General features: G+C 37.9%; 1 protein-coding gene across 1 annotated transcript in view; it reads right to left on the bottom strand.

Moving 5' to 3' along the window:
- The window catches only part of cacna2d3a (calcium channel, voltage-dependent, alpha 2/delta subunit 3a), a 413,801-nt gene that overhangs the window by 255,532 nt on the left and 142,187 nt on the right, over nucleotides 1–16,082 (bottom strand). Inside the window, exon 5 of the mRNA XM_049485574.1 lies at nucleotides 1,658–1,820. Within this exon, the coding sequence (XP_049341531.1) occupies nucleotides 1,658–1,820 (163 nt within the window). The remainder of the gene's footprint in view (nucleotides 1–1,657; nucleotides 1,821–16,082) is intronic.

Below are 16,082 nucleotides of genomic sequence, written 5' to 3' on the forward strand. Positions count from 1 at the left end.
TTGCGTCTGCTGTTCAACAACGTACCAGTTCTTGTAGATGTAGTTTGCAGAAGAAAGGAGTCTCAGAGACCGTTATTGCAGAAAGGTTTTAGCTTTATTTAAAGCATGGCCAAAGCTAGACTCTGAGCAAAGCATGGTCCATGCTGGGAGCTGTCCAGCAGCTCCCAGCTCCCCAACTCCACTCTGGTCAACTCCAACACTCTAACTCCAACTGACTGACTGACTCACACACATTGACTAAATAGTGTTTAGACATGGAGGGAGGTGTACCAGAAACAAAAGACCTGCAACCACCAGCCCCAAAAACAGATGTCTTGCTCTGTTAAGGAGTTTTGACCTTTGACCCATGATCCTACCCATAGGTTATCTTATTGCCCAGCTTGGCACCGCTATGCCTGGTCTAAGAAATGCTTACACTGGTAAACTAACACAGGAACTAACAATGATTTAAAAATGATATTCTACAACACACCGCAAGTGCCTTGCACGGGTTTGTTTCAATAAATTCTAACAAAATTCTAACATCCTGAAAACTGTTTATTTGGGTGAGTAAAGTGCTTGTGTTTATTTACAGTAAGCTTAGATTTCTTCAGCACTAAGGCTGGAGCATTAGCATTAGCAACGAATGCCACCTGACAGTGCTTCTCTGAGGAACCCTCAGTGCTCTGGAAAGCCAGGGTGATATTAGCTAGCGGTTCATCCCTCATAGCTTGTTTTAACACGGCAAACACACAGTTTACAGTCCAATATACTCACCTCTGAACGGCAAAAGAGCTAGCGCTTAGCACGATCAGTGGCTAGTGCTATAACTGCTTCGGTCTCTATGCTGTAGAACTAAACTGAAACTCATGTATAACGCTGTGATCCAGCAGAGTGGCTTCACTGCTCCTTACAACCTGACTGGTAGATGATTTTTGGGGAAAAAAAAAAGGGTGCCTTACAGTGCAAAAAATATGGTATGCTTTAATATCGTTAGTTTCAATAACATTTCAGAACGATGGAGCAGACGGGAGGCGGACGTAAAATAGAAGGTAAGACAGACAGATTTATTAGATAACAAATAAATAAACAATCAAACAGGGAATAAACTAGAAAGTATGTAAACATAAACAAACAGGGAAAACAACGAGGAACTAAATTAGACATAAAAATAACTAAACAGGAAAAGGGATATATACAAGGAAATATACGAGATAAACAAGGAACTAGAACTAAACAAGAAATAAACAGAGCGCAAAGAAAACCGTGAATAAACTATAGCAAAACGTGGCAAGACAAACGACAGAGGAAGGTGCAAAGACCGACAAATAAACATAGACAAAAGGGCACTAACAGGAAACAATGAACACCTGGGAAGACAGGTAACGAGGGGCGGAGCTACAAATTACAGACACGTGATGGAAAATAACTGGGGAAACACACTGGGAAACGGAGAAAACACAAGGAAACAGAGCAGGGCGTGACAAGAATATATATTTTCAAAAACACATAAGGGACAACTTGAACTTGAATGTGTTCCTTATTTTTTTCTGCATTGCCAAAGTCTCAGATTCTGGTATTGGTCGATACTTACTATTAGGTCACTCGGACTTAAGAGCAAAAAAAAAAAAATATTGGAACATTAGAGTGAGACTGGTTTAAACTGGTTGGAACTTACCTTTGTTGTACATGTTGGTTGGGACCTGCACCACGCTGAGGCTCAGGTTAACAGACAGGTTGTTGAAATGGTCATTGGGCTGCAGGATGAACTCTCCTCCAAGCTCTACGTTGTTCCCGACGTCATCCAGCTCGTTTATGAGCACAGCATTGAAATATTCATACTGGAGGAAAAGACAAAGAAAAAAACAGATCAGTAAGAATGACCACCCATAATTTTCTATAGAATCATGTTAAAAACACTGTAGACTGTTTTCAGGAGATTTTTTTACAACTGTAGATTTGCAGTTGCTCAAAGTCTGTGCTCCTCAGAAGTCTACAAAGTCTTGCTCAGATGCTGGCGGAAATCTCTTCTAGTGACTGGCTGCTACAATTGAGCTGCCAATTCAGAATTATTGATCTGTACAACCAGTACAGAACACCCTGTACTTTCAGTTCTTCTATTATTTGGTACCATTTTTTTCCTAATCTCTGCATTTGTATCAATTTTCCCTTACTTTTTTTTTAAAGAAAAGATTCTTCTTTAATCATCTGTATAAACTTTAAACTTCCAATGCAAAGAGTACACTTTCGTTTAAGCTCCATGTTGTTTCCAACCTCATCCAGCTCGTTTATGAGCACAGCATTAAAATATCATAATATTTGTTGGGAAAGATAAAAAAAAAAAAAAAAACATGGATTTGCCACACGAAGACGAGCCCGCATTCACTGAAGCATTGTTTCAATAAGCTTCTGCAACGTCACAAGATTTATTTTAATCCAGTGTTGCTGGATTAATTTTTCAACAAGATCTTGCAGTAGCATTGATGATGGTAGAGTCTGACCACTGCACAAAGCAGCTCTTCTCCATCCAGCACATCCCAAAGATTCTCAATGAGGTTAAGATCTGGACTCTGTGGTGAACTCTCTCTCAATCCGTGAAAATGATGATCTCATGCTCCCTGAACTCTGAACTCTTTCACAATTCCAGACCCATGAATCCTGACATTGTTCATCTAGGAATATGTACGTGATCTTCAGGGAAGAAAAGGTAGTCAGCTGACCTCATTCTTTTAGCACATACTGTTGCTGAACCTAAACCTGACCAGCTGCAGCCTCAACCCCACATCATTTACTTACTTAAATCCAGGTGCTATTTTTTGGCCGGGAGTGTATTTATTGCTCATAATTTATAAATAATAATTCATAATTTGCAATCACTACAAATCTGAGCATAAACATGGGACTCTTAACTAGTAAGACCAGCCCTTTACACATCAGTCCCTTACCCAGAATTAATCCTGACTCTCAGCAGTGCAAAAAGTTTGTTGACGCCCAGCAGCATGGGTACCTTTAAGGTATACAAACATACAGGGGTTGGACAGTGAAACTGAAACACCTGGTTTTAGAGCACAATAATTGATTGTGGTGACGGACAGTTCTGGTGGAAACAGGAGAGTTGAGGTGCACATTAAATTCTGCTGTGATTTGATCAGCCGTGGTTTTATATTTTTTGGATACAATCCGGGTTAGCACCTGAACACCCCTTTCAGACAGCCTTCTCTTACAGCGTCCACAGTTAATCCTGTTGTGGTTCGTCCTTTTTGGTGGTATGCTGACATTACCCTGGATAACGTGGCTCTTAATAAATCACAAAGACTTGCTGTCTTGGTCACAGATGCTCCAGCAAGACGTGCACCAACAATTTGTCCTCCTTTTGAACTCTGGTATGTCACCCATAATGTTGTGTGCATTGCAATATTTTGAGCAAAACTGTGCTCTTACCCTGCTAATTGAACCATCACACTCTGCTCTTACTGCTGCAATGTGCAATTAATGAAGATTGGCCACCAGGCTGCTCCAATTTCAGTTTCATTGTCCAACCCCTGTATATACATACAACAATGTCGACATTATTTACAACAGATTTACAAACAGATTTTCAGACATATCTTTAGGTGGTAAGTATAGACACATATTTGTTCTAACTCTTTCCTTTCCCACAGGTGTTCAAGTAAGGAGTTCCTCCCACATCTTGTGGCACAGCCGGAGCTCCAAGGATACTCCAAGAACAGGAGTTAACATGACCTCCACTCTCCCAGGAATCCTCCCAACCAAGGACCAGTGATGTCAGTAACACATACTTTAGTAATGCATTACTGTAATCTGACATTTTTTTTTCAGTAACAAGTCATCTAATGTGTTACATTTTGCAATCCAGTAATCAGATTAAAATTACTTCTCCAAGTTACTTTTTTGTCATTTTCCTTAGTAAAAAAGATATTGTAGCGTCTGTCTTGATGCGTTGAAAGGATGGAGGAGAAAGATGTTTACAGTTGTTGGGAAAGTAAGAGATTAATGCTGAGAAACGTAATGTATTCTGGGAATTGTAGTATAGAAGTGTAGTTGTCTCTCTCTCTCGCTCCTTTTTGTTGTTTTAGTACGACCACTTGTGTTATCTTAGCTGTCGACAGCTGTTGAAAGTTACTTGAAAGTTACTTTTAAAATCAAATAATCCATAAAGTAATTTGTTTACTTTTTAAATATCAGGGTTGGCAGGCAGGAAGACGTGGAGGCGCACGTAAAAGCAGGTAAGGGATTATTTATTAAACAAATAAACAAACAAGCAAAGAAACAAGGAAATAAAGCAGAACAAACGAGAGATAAAGCTAACAAAAACAAACAGTAAGGCTAACAAAGAAACAAACAAGAAACTATAACAAGACAGAATAAACTAATAGAACAAGGGAATAAACAAGAATAAACAAGAAATAAACAAGGAGCAAAGAACTAGGACAAAAAACAGGATGAAAGGCGGAAAGACAAAACAACAGGGCTTAGTGCAAAGACCGACGAATACAGACTGAAACACAGGGCTATAAATAGACAGGAAACACACACGGGAAGTAGAAACACCTGGAGCTAGGGGGCGGAGCTACAAATTACACACAGGAGCACTGGTCACATGGGGGGTCACACACAGAGACATGAGGACAGACAGGAAACAGGGCAAAGACGTGACATTAAAGAAGTAATTAGTACTTTTTCAAAGTAACTATGTCATCACTGCCAAAGACAACAAACAGGCATGGGTCTGGTAGTGGAGGAAAATGGACCTGACTACCCAGGGCCCGAGTAGGGAAAGGAGCCAATGAAAATCCTGATTTTTTTTTTTTTGCTCATGTTCCTTGTGTACAGGCATGGATAGGGGCCCACTGACATTGAGAGTGTACAGGGCCCAGAATTTGTTGCTACACCCCTACAACCAGGTAAGTATATTTAGTATATATATATATTTATATACCTTAAATGTCTCATTATTGTCCTTATCAGTGCTGGTGATGTGGTCAGGCCTCTGCCATCATCCCAGATGGCTTTTTATTCAGTTGCCCAGCTCTTAAAACCTATCAGAGTGGGATGTTTTTCCTATGTAGGTCAAAACTGCAACAGATTTAAATAAGAAGCAGCTTCTTCCTCCGCTGTACACCTGTCCTGCCAGAGCAGCAATGCACAGCACTGCTGAATCACACCCAGCTCAGCATGAGAGAGAGAGAGAGAGAGAGAGAGAGAGAGAGAGAGAGAGGCTGGAGCTGAATCAGCAAAATCACATTCCAGCACACACCATTACACATTCATTACACACACTGTGACCTTAAAGAACACGCCTGACAAAACACACACACACACACACTGAAGAACATACTCCCTCCAATCACACACACACACACACATGCGTATATACATAGCGCCCTGCTCCGCCCAATTCCCTTGCAGTGCCTTTATATTTTTAGCACTGCGTTATACTGAAGAAGCTATTAATAAATCATTCAGCACTTTTAAATATAGATCACCACTCTCTCTCTCTCTCTCTTTTGCTTTCTCTCGCACTTTCTCCACCCCACCAACATCTCCAATTTTTCCAGTCACTGCTACAGCACAACACAGACCATCTGAAGTCTCTCAGGCTCTAAAGCCTCGTCTTAAAAGAAGACAATTTTATCCCTGACCTGCAGAAGGAAGTCTAAAAAAGACTGAAAAAAAAAACAGTAATTTCACTGTTTATTTCTCCATTACAATGAACTACTTGTAAAGCTTGTGAGGCAGGATGCTAATGCAAATCAGATTTTTTTTCCATCACAAAAAAAACAAACACTTTCACAGTAAGAGACACTAAAACTAAAAATAAGAAAGACTATAAAAAAACAAAGAACTAACAAGCAGTGATGGGTCATACTAGTTCTGTGCGATATGACGATAAATATCGTTTCTACAATGCTGACATCACCCTGGATACCGTGGCTCTTGATACATCACAAAGACTTGCTGTCTTGGTCACAGATGCTCCAGCAAGACGTGCACCAACAATTTGTCCTCTTTGAAATCTGGTATGTCACCCATAATGCAGAATTATGCCATAACTACATTTTACAATGAAAACATGTTTTTGAGTATCTGTTGGTTTTACATGAAGCTAAACATGAATATATACCATTCAAATAAATTAACTGTATGCCAAACTAAATTATTTCTAGCAGACACATTCTAATTCACTTACCTTGTTTTTTCAGCCTATAAGGCGCACTGTATTATAAGGTGCACTATCAATGGTCTATTTTCATACAAAAGGTGCACTGTATTATAGGGCACATTATTCAACACTTGGAAGGTTTTTCTTTTAATTTAGCAACTTGGTGGTGGGGTTAACTAAAAAAAGCTAAGATGCAGTAAGTAAACAAAACTGTAATTCTTAAAAAGAATGAGTGCTGGATGTTAATCTACACAGATTTCTCTCCTGTAAACTGTTTATTTGGGTGAGTCAAGTGATTCTGTTTAAATACAGCAACCGCTGGCCGCAGTTAGCGGCTAATGCCACCTGACAGCACTACACTGCAGAACCTGGTTAACCTGGTTCGTCCCACGTAGCTTGTTTTATCAAAGTAAGCATGCAGACTACAGTCTGATATACTCACCTCTGAACGGTGAAAGAGCTAGTGCTTAACTTGGTTAGCGCGGTTAGCGACTATTGCTGCTCCAGCAGTGCTAGCTGGGATTAGGAGCAGGCTACAGGCCGATAATATTCACCTCTGAATGGCGAAAGAGCTAGCGCTTAGCGCGGTTAGCGGTTAATACTGCTCCAGCAGTGCTAGCTGGGATTAGGAGCAGGCTACAGGCTGGTAATACTTACCTCTGAACAGCAAAAGAGCTAGTGCCCAGCGCAGTTAGCGGCTAATGCTAATACTGCTCCAGACTCGGTGCTGTAGTACTAAACTAAAACTCCTGTGTAACACTGCACTTTGGCTTTACTGCTCCTTACAACCTGACTGGTAAAATTCGTACATAAGGAGCACCAGGTTATATAGCTCACTGACGGTTTAAAGTGTGCCTTATAGTGCAAAAAATACAGTACAATTAATAAACTCACTCACTATTACTGTGTAGTCTTTTCCCCCAGGCCAACAAGGTTTTAAACTTAGCACTAATCTGCACATTTATAGATTTGTATATTCTCTTTATAGAGGGACTTTTAACAAGGTTAAAGCAATACTAGCAATAAAAATGAACTGAGCATATAAAACAGAATCAGTCTGGTTATCAGTCATTTCAGACATGCAATGCTCTAAAGCAAACACGTTCCACACACATGAAACAAAAATAACAGTGCACTATCATGTGCTGACATAAAAAAAAATCTCCACCCTGGAGATCATTTTCCAAACACTCTGTTTGCAGCCACTTAAAACCTAATTTCTCATGTGGGCAGGTGGCCAAAAAGCAGAGATAATATGTTTGTGTGATGAACAAGTCTGTGTGTCTTTTTTTTTAATTCAGCCTCCAACCATGCGACTTTTCTCATTTTCTGCAGTGGATGCAGGTGTGTTTTATATGAGACCTTCACGCCCCCTCAAGCTTGTGCTTTTTTGCTGGGTGAGCTCCGTTTTACACGTATCTTACGGAAAAATCGTCTTTTAGATGACCATGAAGCCATTTATAGGCACTTATAACGCATTTTTCGCACTATAAGGAACACTTAAATTCCTTTTAGTTTCCCAAAGTTTCCCAAATCTTATAATTCAGTGCACCTTATGTATGAATTTTATAAGTCAGGTTATAAGCAGAAGTAAAGCCACTCTGCTGAACTACAGCGTTATACAGGAGTTTCAGTTTAGTTCTCCAGCTCAAAACTGGAGCAGTATTAGCATTAGCAACAGTAACTATGCTAAGCGCTAGCCCTTTCGCCATTCAGAGACAAGTACATCACACTGTAGCCTGCACGTTTACCGCATTAAAACAAGCTATGCTGCACGAACCCCTAGCTAATATCACCCTGGTTTACCAGATCGCTCAGGATTCCTCAGTGTAGCGCTCTAGGGTGGCATTTACTAGCGCTAACCGTGGCTAACAGTTAGCTGCTAATGCTAATGCTGCTGCACCCAGCCTTAGTTGAAATCTGGAATTCTAAACTTACTGTAAATAAACAGAAGCACTTTACTCGCCCAAATAAACAGTTTTCAGGAGAGAAATCTGTGTAGATTAACATCCAGTTAAAATAAAATGTTTTTAAGAATGACAGTTTTGTTTACTTAGCTTAGCTTTAGTTACCTAAGTTACCCATCTCTATAGTGTTTGGATAAATAGCTAATAAATACTTCAAATAATCGCAGTTTAAAGATCAGTAGAAGCTTGTAGCCTCATTATTTTATGAAAAATTTAATTAAGGAGATAACAGACCTGAAGTATAAGTAAGTGCATATTACATATGTTTATTCGCAAAAAAGTCAAAGACCAAATAAACAATTTAGTACATTCTTAAAAAGAGGAAATGCATTGGTGAAAAGTCCTAAAGAATGCATCTAAAATATTGATATATCTTTCCTTAAAAAAGAACATTTAGTAAAATCAAAAAGTCTTGATAATTCTTCCTGAGTATAAATACGAAGGGTCCAACTCAATAAGCAAACAACTGTTAGCATCAGATTAGACCAGATTTCTCTGGTCTCTGTCTGGTACAAGATTCTTTGTGCACAAGATGAAAAAGAACAGTATGAAGAAGAAAGAACGGATACCACAACATCTGTCAAACATGGTGGAGGGAGAGTCATAACATGGGCATGTATAAATCCCAATGGAACCGGGTCTTCGATGTTCATGAATGACGTGACTTCAGTTCTGAAGTGTCTAGATTGTACACTTTTTCCTCAGTTTTAGTAAATGCTACAAAACCATCCGCACTTTACAGTACAGAGATAAAGACATAAAAATGTAATGTTCTACAACCTCAGCCCAAGCATGAGCATGCTTTTCACTTACTAAAGACAACACTGAGAGCCAAAAGACCCACAAAAATAAGCAGCAAATAAAGTTACGTCCCAGAAAAGCAACTCAAGAGATTAGTTTTGTTGATCTCTACAGACAAAGGATTTGCATCCTATTTAAATGAGCATTATAAAGGAGTATTAAAAAAGTAGCTTAATATTTATATATGCATCAATCAGAGGTCTTGTAAAGTCTAAGCTTTAAATGGAACGGCCTGCTCTGTTGTGGAAGCACAGGCTGGCCTACATGATCTTAAGCAGGTAGTGCTAATGTTATGACTGAATGGTATATAATTATGGCAGTTTGCCCAATTACCTTTGAGACTGTAACAATGGAAAGACTGCTTGGAAAATGTCTGTAATTTTGAAACAGTTCATTTCCTTAAGTGCATTGTGTTGGTGTACAGAGGCAACAATTGTGTGACTTTCCAAATACTTACAGACTCTATTTATCATTCTTCAGCTATTTCAGTTTTTTTTATTATTATTATTATTCATTATGTTAAATGGTTATTGCAGTATTTAGTACATAGCTGCTCAAGCACATAGCTGTCTATATATTGAGTGTTCTATAATTAATTAATTTATTTATTTCAATTCTTTAGTTTTTTATCCTTGGTTTGGTTCTTTATATTTACAAATAATTAATTTACTAATTACATTTGTAAAACGATACCTCATTTGAAAAATTTCCTTTTCTTTTCTTTTCCAACTTCCTCGTGTGTGTGTGTGTGTGTGTTGGTTGGGATATAATGCACTTATTATATATTTAAATTTAAAGTAAGTAAGTGCATTATTATTGGTATGTTGTTTTTTGATGGGTCTGGTAGTATTGGAATTTCTATTTTTCTATTCCATCTAACTTTTTTTGCCAGTTTTGCATTACTCAATTATCATAAATATCATAAATTATATATATTTTTTTAATCTTAAGTCATCAAATTAAGTCTTGTGATTTCAACTAGAGTTTATGAGATGTCTAACGTTCAACAAGGTTTTTGCTGAATTAAATACAAGTAACAAAGTAAACGAGTAGCAAAAATATGAACACCAAACAAGGGTTAAGGCAATTGTATAACAAACCATGGAACCAGAAAAACAAGCAAATCTCAAGAAACTCTAGCCTTGGCTGCTGCCTTCTTGCGTTCAATCTCTGTCAGTCTTCAAAAAATGAATATAATCATTAGACTAATCAAAAGAGTATAAACATCAATGACATTGTTATATATATATATATATATATATATATATATATATATATATATATATATATATATATATATATATATATATAAATATATATATTTATATATATATATATATATATTTTTTTATATAGTAAATAGTAGACTGTTATGTACTACATAAATAGTGGAAAATCCACCTGCATGTAAGCTACTTTTTCCATCAGAAAGTAAAAATCACACGAAAATAATTATAATTACAACCATCATCTATATATATATATTTATAATTACCAAAAATGATATATATATATATATATATATATATATATATATATATATATATATATATATATAATGAATTACCATAAATGATCAAATAAACTCTGTTAAATGACTCTTTTAGCAGTCTTACATAAGAATCTCATTACCAGCTCAATGGTTCTTATTACAGTTATGGCCCTCACAATGCATGGTAATGAGAATATTGAGTAACGGTAATGAGATGCTCTTGGCCAATTTCACAAATAACTTAAAATGCTAACATGCTAACAACCTATAACTTTGCCAGATGTCAAAGCCTTATATTGTGATAATATTCATGAAATAAATTATTTTTATATTTTTTAAAGTAATGAGTATTAAACCATAACGGTAATGATAATAGACAGTGTAACTGAGGACAGTTTTAGCAATATTAACACAGATTTCTCAAAGGGAGAGAAGAGTGACCAACTGACCTTATCTCCATTTTGAAGCTTGTCTCTGAAGTGATGCATCATGGGATAGCTGATCAATTTAAAGGCACAGTGTAATTTTTATAGGGGGGTAAAATCATGAAACGGTAATGAGAAAAAAATTGTTCGGACACAGATATTTTGTTTAAAATCAAGTACATTTTTTTGTTCAACACAAGAAGAAGGGATACGGACACATAACGGTAATGAGAATTTCCATATATTTTTTATTTAATTTATATAAAAATAATTTTATATGATGATGAAAACAATTGATCCATACAGTACTCCCTATTCACTTTACACACAATATCAGAGTTTTTATGAATTAAGTATTGATAAAAAAAAGTTGTCCTGGACATGTTCCCTGCAGCTTCATGAGAATCACCCAGATATGCACTCCAGCCTTGTGGGAACACACTCCTCCCCATCCCATGTACCCCCCCCCCCACCTCCCTCTTCTCTCCATTTTATCCCTCACTCCGCTCTCTTCATGATCTGAGCTGAGCAGGAAGCACACCAATATAGCCATCAATTATGGGCCAGACAATGCAGCTCGTATATCAGAGTAATTAATCTGTGTTGATTGGCCTGGTTATTAGCTCTTTATCAGAGAACTTTCAAGACACCCAGGCACAAGGTGAAGGAGCTTCGAGGCCAAAGCCTTGGAAATTCTCCTGAATAACAAAACATTCAAACTTTGTTGCTCCATAGTGTGCTCACTTTAACTCATATAACCACATTTGGGCTTCATTTTTATGCTGAAAATGTTACAATTTTGGATCCACCTTTACTTTTACTATAATGACACCCTTTGTTTTTTCCATAGAAGTGCAGCTATTAAAAAGTCTTACATGTTATGTTTTTCTATAAAGAAAGCATATGGAAAAACGTGTTAGACACACCAAAATATATTTTATATTGTACATTCTTTAAAGTAGCACCTCTTGCATAGATGACAGCTTTGTACACTGTCTCACATCTTGTGCCTTGTCAAAAGTTAGTTACTTGAGGGGGTGCCGAGTGGTCCAGTGGTCTAAAGCGCTGCCACTATGAGCGGGAGGTCGCAGGTTCGAATCATCAAGCTTCCTGAGCTCAGAGGGAGCAAAAAACTCCTAGGGTGATGTCTGCAGCACAGGGCGTCTGTGAGCTGATGTACCGGAGCCGCTGCGCTTTCCTTCAAGCGCAGCTCGAAAAGAAGCGGTGGCTGGCTTCACATGTATCGGAGGAGGCATGTGTTAGTCTTCACCCTCCTGGTGTGTTGGGGTTCACTAGTGATAGGGGGAGTCCTAGTGAGTGTGTTGGGTATTGGCTGTGCTAAATTGGAGAGAAAATGGGAAAATTTTGAAAAAAAAAAAAAGATAGATAGATAGATAGATAGATAGATAGATAGATAGATAGATAGATAGATAGATAGATAGATAGATAGATAGATAGATAGATAGATAGATAGATAGATAGATAGATAGATAGATAATTTATTGATCCCCGAGGGGAAATTCTTGAAAGTTACTTACTTAAAGCAGCAGTCAATGTTATTTTGTTTCTAAACTGAAAGCAGAAGCATTTTTGAGTGGAAAAGAGCCAAAATATAGTGTTTAATGGTACCAGATTTATTCTAAAAACTGGGGTGTCGGTCGCTTTTTTCAGGAGTTCTTCTGGCCACGCCACACGTCTTTACGTACTTACGTCGCACGTACAGCCTCCAAAAGAGGATCCGGCTCAGTTTTACTGAATGCGAGCTGCTGGTGGAGCAATGGAGCTCAGTAGCTCATTCACTCATAGTAAAACAACTTGAAGTGTGTAGTGAAAGTGAAGTTTCTGACTGAGCGCTCTCTCTCTCTCTCTCTCTCTCTCTCTCTCTGACTGAACATAACCTGGAATCGGATTCATCCACTCTAAGAGGAGACCGCATCACACCCGCCCAGTTTAAAATGATTCTTGCGCATGCTCAGTGCAATTACCCATTCTCAAAAGTGAGGGCCCTAAATCTCACAAATCACAAAACTTACAGATATCAGCTTTGAATGTTTTGTCATTTTAATGTGTTTGAGAGCATCAGTTGTAAAGCAGTTTTATAACTGTTTGTACTTTTTTCAATATCAGTACAGTTATGAAAAAAGGTGTTAAACAAACCAAAATATGTTTTATATTTTATATTCTTTAAAGTAGCCTCTCTTGCTCATATGACAGCTCTGAACATCTCTGCATTTTCTCAGTCAGCTTTATGAGGGATAGTCTCCTAAAATTCAGGCTTTCAGTTAACAGCTGTGCCTCATCAAGAGTTAATTATTTGAATTTCTTGTCTTTTAATATTAGTTTGAGAGGATTAGTTGTAAAGTTGTGAAGAGGTAGAGTTGGTATACAGTGAATAGCCCTTACTGAGTAATATTGTAATCCATATTATGGCAATAACTACTTAACTATGTATAAAAATATGACTTCAAGAAATTAAATTATAGTCTGAAAGTAAATTCCAAGAAAACATTGAAAGCATCCTCTAATGCGTTTGCAAAAAAGACCATCAAAAACGTTATGATGAAACTGGCACTCATCAGGATCACCCCAGCAAAGGAGGAGCAACAGTTACCTCTGTAGCTTATGATAAGTTCATCAAAGTTCTAGCCCTTACTAAGCTTCTTTCAAGAAAGAGCTTTTGAGGCCAAAACTTTAGAATTGTTTTGAAGAACAGAACATTAAAACTTTTTTGCTTCATACTGTGTTCACTATAACTCCCCCTCCCCATTTGGGCTTCATTTTAATGCTGAAAATGTTACAAATTTTCTCTCCACCTTTACATTTACTATGATGACACTCTTTGTACTTTTTTCCATAGCAGTGCAGTTATTAAAAAGTCTCACATCTTAAGCGTAAATATTACAAAGAGCTTGGGAAATTGTTTGGAAAGAAAATTAAAAAGCCATTTCCTCAGGGCACAACACAGCTTGTTATCCTCACAACCATGCAATGGTAAAAATACAGTAAAAAAAAAAAAACAATTACAGAAAAGAAATTAAAAATCAAGGCGAGCGTTCGTTTTAGACATGTAATAGTGTTTTTCTCCCAGAAACTACCGAACCCCGAGGATATGACAGCGTTCAACACAATGACATTCTATGAGTTTTCACACAATATGTGCTGATGGTACACTACGACACAAACGTTTCACAGCTGTGTACACACAGTGTCAGTGAACCCACTCAAGCATCAAGTGACATTTGGTGAACAGATGCTCACTATATGGAGCAGCACAGTTAGATACAGCACTAGCTCTTAATACATATGTTCATGTGTAGTACAAGTGCATAATGATTTTACATAGAAAAAACCCACTCCTAATTAAATCATGGTATTTGAGAGGAAGGGCCATATTTTTGCGGATAAAGAATAAAAAAACATTGCTGTTCCTTAAAATAAGCTGCTGACTCATAGTGTGAAAACGCAGGTCAGTATCCTCTGCTGAGATGCGCAAAGTGCCGCACTGTTAAGATATCAACATGCCAAAGTCAGAGCAGTTCTGGCTCTTAAAGGGAATGACAACTGGCACTCTGATTGGTTTATTTCACGTTATGCCCAAAACGAAACACACCCATTTGAGCAGCACAAAGCATATTTTTTGTGCCCTTAAGATACCAAAGACACAACAACACTCCCTAAATCAAGCTGCGTAAAGCACTGCCCAAAATGTCTAATTTTTTTTTTAACATACCATATTTTTCACACTATAACATGCACTAAAAATTTCCTTTAATTTTTCCAAAAATTGCCATGTGTGCCTTATAATCCGCTGCGCCTTATATATGAATTCTACCAGTCAGGTTGTAAGGAGCAGTAGAGTCACTTCACTGAAGTACAGCGTTATACAGGAGTTTCAGTTTAGATCTCCAGCACTGAGCCTATAGCAGCATTAGCATTAGCCGCTAACCGCGCTAAGCGCTAGCTCTTTCGTATTATTGACCTGTAGCCTGCAGAGTGCAACACTTATAGTTGTCCTGTCGACAGATTCTTCCACCTGAGCTGTAGATTTCTGCAGCTCCTCCAGAGTGACCATGGTATTCCTGGCTGCCTCTCTGATCAGTGCTCTCCTTGCTTGATCTGTCAGTTTGGTAGTTTTATAGAGACAGGTGTAGAATTCTTTCTCCACATTTGGATGATGGATTGAACAGTACTTCAAGCATACGTTTTCTATAACCTAATCCTGCTTTAAATTTCTCCACAACTTTATCTCTGACCTGTCTGGTGAGTTCCTTGGTCTTCATGATGCTGTTTGATCACTAGAGTTCTCTAACAAACCAGTGAGATCTTCACAGAAGAGCTGTATTTATACTGAGACTAAATTACACACAGCTGGACTTCATTAACTAATTAAGTGACTTCGGAAGGCAATTGACTGCACTGATTAATTTATTTTTGGAGTTTTCAGAATAAAGGTGTCTGAATACTTTTGCATGTCCCACTTTTTTCCCAGATTTTTATTTGAATAAAATGGTAAAAACCATGTATCATTTTTGTTCCACTTCACAATCATGTGCTACTTTGTGTTCGTCTAGCACTTAAAATCTCAATAAAATACATATTTTCATAAATAAAATACAAGTTTTTGGTTGTATGGTGACAAAATGTTAGTGTGGTGTCCCAACTGCTGTAAACTGGCTCACTTCAGTCTTGTCATGTACAGTGGTAAGCCAGGCGTAACCTACACAACTTGTAGCCTAGATATCTCGCAAGCAGATTTCCAGCTCTGGACTTTGATCAAAACTGATGGACAGTGTGTGATCTCAAAGTGTGAGAGAGGAGAGGTGCAACTCTTCATTCTTCTGATTCAGCTCTGAAGTAATTAGAGGGATTCCAGGATGGATTTTAACTGACAATGGAGACAGAAAATGTTCTCAGGGAGAACACATACTATGTCAAAAGGAGTGGACCATGAACAGTGAGCTAATAAGCACAGTTTAGCTAATAAGTTCACAGTTTCCGAGAACTTTGGGGTTCTGAGTGGTCCAGCCAACTAAGGTGCTGCCACTATGATTGGTTCGCATCCTGTTCATGCAGCTTGCCATCAGCTGCCGGAGCCCTGAGAGATTACAATTGGTCTTGCTGTATCTGGGTGGGTAGATGGTGCTCTCTCTCCACATTACTCCTAGGGTAAAGCACAAAGTGTCTATGAAACCGAGTCGCTGCAGTTTCCTCCGAGTGTGCTGTGATGCTACTCG

Source organism: Astyanax mexicanus, chromosome 12 (genome assembly GCF_023375975.1).
Source record: "Astyanax mexicanus isolate ESR-SI-001 chromosome 12, AstMex3_surface, whole genome shotgun sequence".
In the NCBI taxonomy this organism is placed as follows: Eukaryota; Metazoa; Chordata; class Actinopteri; order Characiformes; family Acestrorhamphidae; genus Astyanax; species Astyanax mexicanus.